Source organism: Asparagus officinalis, chromosome 6, assembly GCF_001876935.1.
Source record: "Asparagus officinalis chromosome 6, Aspof.V1, whole genome shotgun sequence".
Classification (NCBI taxonomy): domain Eukaryota; kingdom Viridiplantae; phylum Streptophyta; class Magnoliopsida; order Asparagales; family Asparagaceae; genus Asparagus; species Asparagus officinalis.
In genome coordinates, this window is record NC_033799.1 from 17092469 (window position 1) to 17098812 (window position 6344).

Genomic DNA, 6344 nt, shown 5'->3' on the forward strand with positions numbered 1-6344 from the left:
GTCAATAAAATGCATCCAAAAGCCAGAATCCTAAACTCATGTTCCAGAAATTTGACCCATATACTAAATAGTTACATTTGCCAAGATTTGAAGTTGCTCTAATCAAATTGCAACTGTCTTAAAATATCATCGACAAAATAATACTTCCATTACGCTTCCCTCCATATTCTGCCAGTAACTCTCAGCTTCAATTCCTTCCGATCTCCACCAGAGAAGTAGCCAGTAACTCTCAGCTTCAATTCCTTCCGATCTCCACCAGAGAAGTAGAGAGCCATGCTCCTCTGAACAATGAGACCATCATGGCTATCACGGACAATTCTATGATGGGTCCTGATGCTGCGAGGTACACCATGCCACATCAGCTTCCGCCCGTTACCTCCAACCTCGAGACAGTAACCAAACTTCCTTGCCTCGGATTCTTCGCCCATGAAACGAAGGAAAGCCATGTACACTGGTTCAGATCCTAGGAGGAAGGCTTCGAAGTGTAGGCAGAAGTACTGGCCGAAGCAATTGAAAAGCTGGTGTATCACACGAGCAATTAAAAAGTCATAAATCAAAGTAAATATCCTGTAAAGTTTACAACATAGTTCATCTTAAATATATGATTGATTAATTAGAGGATGGTGAATTCTAATGGTCATCAGGATCTGGTTTTCACGAATAAAACTAGGCTACGACTTGAGGATAATAATATAGTTTTCAACTTACCTAAAAAAAATCTTTTTGGAAATAAAATATGCCTAGGAAATCAAAAATGCACAGCCCTATCACCTAGTTATATCAGGGGGAAAAAGGGAATAATGATGATTTATTACGCCCAAATAGCCAACTTATTAGACCAATAAAAACTAAATTGGTAAGTGCCAAGAATATAATTGAAGCTGAAACATTCGATCACAGGCCAATCATCTAGTCCTTTTCCTTAATAGATGACAGGCAAGTATATGAAATCAAGGTACTACAATAAAACTAAAGAAAGGAAGAAGATAAGCTTACTGTTAGTGTCCATGAAACATTATCGACTGAGCATGGGTCTTGCTTCACATAACGATGATTAAATGTGCAGCCATTTTGAAGGTCCACCTTGTGATTTTCTCTCAGATGTGACAAAAGAGACTGGATGTCCCCAGTGAAGGGGCAATCTGAACCAGGATGAGGGCACTCATATGGCCTATAGATACATTGTTCTTCGTGCTGCAGCTTGCTATAATAAGGAAACATCTCCTCACAACCAAGGCACTGATAAGAACAAGGCAAGTGGAGCGAAACTGCAAGCTTCTCAAGTGCCAGGCATCTTATGTTGCCAATTTCCTTTCGACAAATTGGGCACTTGTTGTTAACTCTGTTCTTACAGGCTGAGCATAGGGTATGACCACTGGGACACTGCAAACATAATCACAGAAAATAGAGATTCTAAAGTTTAATATGGATAAGAAAGAAGTATGCACATAGTCAAACAAGTGTTAATATGTTATGCAAGCAACCAAGATTGCTAAGCGGTAGGTATAAAAACCTAGTGTGACTGACAGCTAAACGACAGTGTATTATAGCTATTACGAAATGTCAATTGAACTTTCCTATGTAGACCCCTTTTCAACTTCAATAAGGTGCGACTTTCTCTTTTTCCCACACAGATCACGTTGACTTGTATGATACAGTAACTGTTATGAACAGTGGTGCGACTTTCTCTTTTTCCCACACAGATCACGTTGACTTGTATGATACAGTAACTGTTATGAACAGTAGCCTCCTTTAAATAGGGAGTTACTAGATTAACTACAAAAAACCATATAAATAAATCCACAGGGCACATGGCTTGGCATTACTCTTCAAGACCATTGGCAATATGTAGTTGTTATTTAAGTTTTTGAAAGGAAAATGCCCTTATTTGGCAACAATTGGAGCACTGCAGTATTTCATGGAAATTGTGGTCCAGAAGATGTTTTCTCTGGAAACGAGATTTGACACTAATGATATGTTGGATCAGTGTTGCATTTCGTTACAACTTTGCTTCGTCTTTCTCCTTGTGTTATATTACATCTCTGCTCTTGTTATATTACAATTTCAACTCTCCTCACTCCAACCCTCCAAATTAACCAAGCAAAAGCCCCCCAAACGAAAGTTATTATGCTCAGATCTCGGAAGAGTAAAATCACCGAAAGGGTCAATATAGACAGTGGAGATAACCTGGTAAAAAATACATAAGGTGAACGGACAAACTAAAGGGTAAAAAATGTCATGCAAGAAAGTAAATATTTACTTCCAAGATAAACCCATGCATCTCATGCTATGTTACCAGGCTACTTCTATCTTGAAGCCATACCCATACCTGACACACACCCCTACCTGTACCCGTACTCAAACTCCTTGGAAACTCCTTGCATATGTGCATACATTTATTTGGACATGTACTCAATTAAACAATATATGTTTTAATTTACAAGACTCGTCAAACATTTTCTAGATGTAAATCCTACACTTCACATCCACTGCTTGAAACTCATGGGTTCCAAACTATAATTTTTATGGTCGTTTTGGCATCTAGTTCAGAAAACAAGTTTTTTTACAATTTATAATCCACATAATAAAAGAAACACAAAAATGTTATACGAAAATAATTCTCACAACACGTGAATAAAAAAATATTGATCTGTAAACTATTAAATAATTTTAATATATATACACACACACACAAACACAGTCGTGTCCCCGTACCCTCCCTTTTAAAAATTTGCCATGTCCCATGCTGGTACCCATACTCATGCAACACAGGTCACATGTTTATAAATCCATTGAAATAGCATTTATGTTCCAACCTCCAATGATGATGAATTTTAAATTATAATAAACTAAGTAAAGAAATGAGACAAGAGTGATACTTAGTGTAAGCTCAAAGTTCTGTATCAAGAAGAGACATTCTGAATGAGAAAAAGCATTCAAACCTGTTGTATAGGTGGAAACATTGAATTACTGCAGACAGGACACTCCAAGAGCCCATCTATATCACTATTGGGAAGAATAGTAGGATGTTTTGAATTTGAGGGTGCTTTAGACAATTGAGCCTTCTGACCTTTGATGACAGACGTGTCACAAGAGTCCCCAGAGAATGAGGGTGCTTCATCCATCCTCTCAGCAGAAGATGAGGTAAAATTCTGTTTCTTTCCAAAATACATGACAGGGACACCTCGTTGCATTTTATCTCTCAGGCATCAGAAGTTCACATCATAAGGCCTGCATCTCCATGCATATTCCTGCAATAAGTAATATAATTCTTAACCAGAGAATAATTTTTGTAAAAGCATTTATGCTACTAGCCATTTTTCTCACGGAGGACCAACATGCACTAATCATTAAATCAAAATCGGTATACCATGGACATACAAAGAGTTGAAGAGCTGTGAAGTGGTTGACAATTGCCTAGAAGTAAATAAAGGATACACTTTCCCATAAGTTGTATATGTGAAATCAAAATCATCCGCATCAAACTAATTACATAGACAATTCTCCTTCTAGTCACACATCAAGCTTATGCTATTCATACAAATGAAATCTGTATGGGTTTTAAACATTATCCCCTTAGAAAGAGAAATTTATATTTAACGATGAGTTAAAGAATGAACAAGGATCTTACTCTCACTTTTCTCTTCATCGTCATAATCACTTTCTTCTATCAGAGCAAAATACATTATGGTACATTACCATTTGCCGAACATCCAAAACTAGAAGAAACTACACCTTCCTCAAAAGAAATAAGAATTTTCATAGAAGAAATAAGGAATGTAGTAAGGAATGGAATAAAATTAATGCGGGAATGGAAGGCTCATTTCCCTTCTCATGTTTGGATGCAATTTAGATAATGACGTGAGAATGGACATATTTGAAAGTTACGTGTCTTTTCCCTCACTTGAGTGAGAATGCCCATTCCGTACCATCTCATTGGATGCTCATTCGCACATAAAGTGGGAATGAAGGGGAAGGGGGAATGAGCATTCTAGCTTCCAAAAAGAGGTGGTGTTAGTACAGAGGAATGAGAAGTGAGAATTATCATTCCATTCACATCCAATCCCGCATACCAAACAAGGCCTTAGGATTAGAGGGACTAATATGGAATCATTAAAGATTTGAGGGACTAATATGGAATTATTGAAGAACTGAGGGACTAATAACTAAATAACACTTACAGATAAGAATACAAGAAAATTTCAAAAACTTAAGAGTTGTCATTCCATCCATTTTCGTCTTTTTTTTTTCTTTTGCGGTCTTTGACATACAATTATTCTACAACATCTAGATGTTCATGATGCTAGAGAGAAACCCAAAGAGCCATATCTAAACTTCTTCAGATGTTTGTTGTAATGCGTAAAACTTAAGTTATTAATAACAGTGTTAAATTCAAAAAAAAAAACTATAGAAAGAAGGAACGGCGTAACAAATAACCCAAAAGATTCGATGATGCAAAGGATACCAAAATTGTACCATCTGATGTCAAATTTCTTGTGAGCCTCTCTGATTATCGGTCTGCATCAATTAAGAATAGAAACCAATAAGCAATAAAAGTTCAATAGACTCACTGAAGTAGTAACAATTCCAATTATAAATTTGTGAAAATGTGGATAAAATCCAATAGTTTAAGTCAAAACACTTTCAAATAATTCAATGTCTACATAGATTTCGTCATAATAGTTTCCGAAATCTTCACGTGCCCTAAATCAAGCCAAAAGAACCCTAGAACCAAACTTCCAACAGTTGAATTACAGAAAAAACAACAGATAAGGAATCAAAAACTTATACAGACAGCATATAAGATCCTTGTTGAAATCCTAAACCCTAATCGACCTCCTCCAATAAAATCCAACAATGCAGAAGAAAAAGAAGCGATTTTTACAAAGATCGGTTGAATAAACCTAGATTCTGCGAGAAATTACCTTTCGATTCGAAGAAAACTATCACAGAATCTTATTGTCCCATATCTTCGCTTTCATTGCTCTCAATTTTTGATTTTTTTAATTTTCTGAATCTTTTTCTGAAGAAATATTGAGAGAGGAAGAGAGAGAATCGTGAGTATTTTCAAAAAAGTGTACGGTTAAAGAACGCGGAACGATGCCTGAATTTTGAATGACGACAATAGCTTTTTCAAGGAGAACGTGGTTTGGGTTGTGAAACATGGGAAGTTTTTTCAAGGAATTGTACGGTTAAATAACGCGGAACAGTGGTTGCCTAAATTTTGAATGACGACAATAGCCTCGAGTCTCTTGGATAATCCTCGTTTAGGACTGTACAAATTGGAAAAAGTCGACAGGGCTGAAGTTGGAAATGTACAGTTAATGGTAGTTTTTTAACGGGAATTTAACCGGTACCTTGGATTTGGGAGGTTAATTTGAAACTAACCTGTAATTAGCTGAAGATTGTTTTGATGGGAGATAGAATTAAAATGCGATAAACATTGTTAAATCTGTCAACAGGGAAAACATTACTGACAGCGTTGAATCTTTTAATAAAAAAGATTATAATGTCACTCACATAGAGTATATATTTCTAGCCGCATAAATATTGCGTCTTGATGTTTTTCTCCCCTTTTTTTTAATAGTCTGTCACTAAGTAGGATGAATTATTGGATGTGTATTAGACATCAATAGCGAGCGCACGTTGTTGTCAAACTTACGAGAATAAGGGCGGATCCAGGATTTCAGTTCGGGGTGGGGGTCGCGTACAAAAGATAGATAAAAATTTTTGTAATACAATTTTATTCACAAGAGATACATCACAACCCAAACAAAACGAATAGAATAGTCAACGTCAATATATCGAAAATATTTCAAAGGAGGAAGACAAAAATTATGTAGAATGAATATATTTCTATAAGCAGCAACCCCAGGCAATTTTTCTGGTGTGGGTAGAAGTTCATTGGAAATCATTTCAGGTTCCGGCTCTCTTCTCTTAGGTTTCTTCCTCCCACGCCCGGCACCCTGAACACACTCCCAACCACAACCCTCTCCCAGCTACAGTGTTTTTGGGGCCCACATGCTTTATTAAAAAAACTGAAAAACACTGTAGCTGGGAGAGGATTGTGGTTGGGAGTGTGTTCTAGTGGTGTGCCTCTAGTGTTGCTCTAAAAAGTTATGTTTAGCAGTGAGGTGACATAATATGAAGAGAAAATAGCCATCCACCAACTTTTAGAGAGAGAGAGAGAGAAAATTTTATGTCAACTTAAGTGGATAGAAAATAGTTATCCACCAACTTTTATATCCATTAATGTTGCATTGGGATCCGTGAAAAATATGTGGAGTCTTTTGAGATTTGTGCTTCTCTTGATGGCACAAATCTAAATGCGGAGAGAGAGAGAG

The 6344-nt window shown here is 36.6% G+C and overlaps 1 protein-coding gene across 5 annotated transcripts; it reads right to left on the minus strand.

The window, feature by feature from the left end:
* Positions 1-4966, minus strand: LOC109844799 (E3 ubiquitin-protein ligase SINAT5-like). Of its 5 annotated transcripts, XM_020413946.1 has the most exons (6): positions 4926-4966; positions 4477-4518; positions 2943-3251; positions 997-1383; positions 257-518; positions 1-208 (listed from the first exon to the last, which is right to left on the minus strand). In XM_020413946.1, the coding sequence occupies exons 3-6, from the start codon at positions 3192-3194 to the stop codon at positions 150-152; spliced, it is 960 nt and encodes a 319-aa protein (XP_020269535.1). In that variant the 5' UTR covers positions 3195-3251; positions 4477-4518; positions 4926-4966; the 3' UTR covers positions 1-149. The 5 variants fall into 5 exon arrangements, with proteins under 5 accessions (XP_020269535.1, XP_020269531.1, XP_020269532.1 ...); XM_020413942.1 differs by having other exon boundaries at positions 1-518; XM_020413943.1 differs by lacking the exon at positions 4477-4518 and having other exon boundaries at positions 1-518; positions 4926-4959.

Coding starts and splice junctions, on each gene's coding strand:
- LOC109844799 (XM_020413942.1), bottom strand. CDS start 3,194: ATGCAACGAGGTGTCCCTGTCATGTATTTTGGAAAGAAACAGAATTTT. Junction 1,384..2,942: donor TGTTTCCACCTATACAACAG/GTTTGAATGCTT, acceptor TTATGTTTGCAG/TGTCCCAGTGGTCATACCCT. Junction 519..996: donor ATGTTTCATGGACACTAACA/GTAAGCTTATCT, acceptor GTGATACACCAG/CTTTTCAATTGCTTCGGCCA.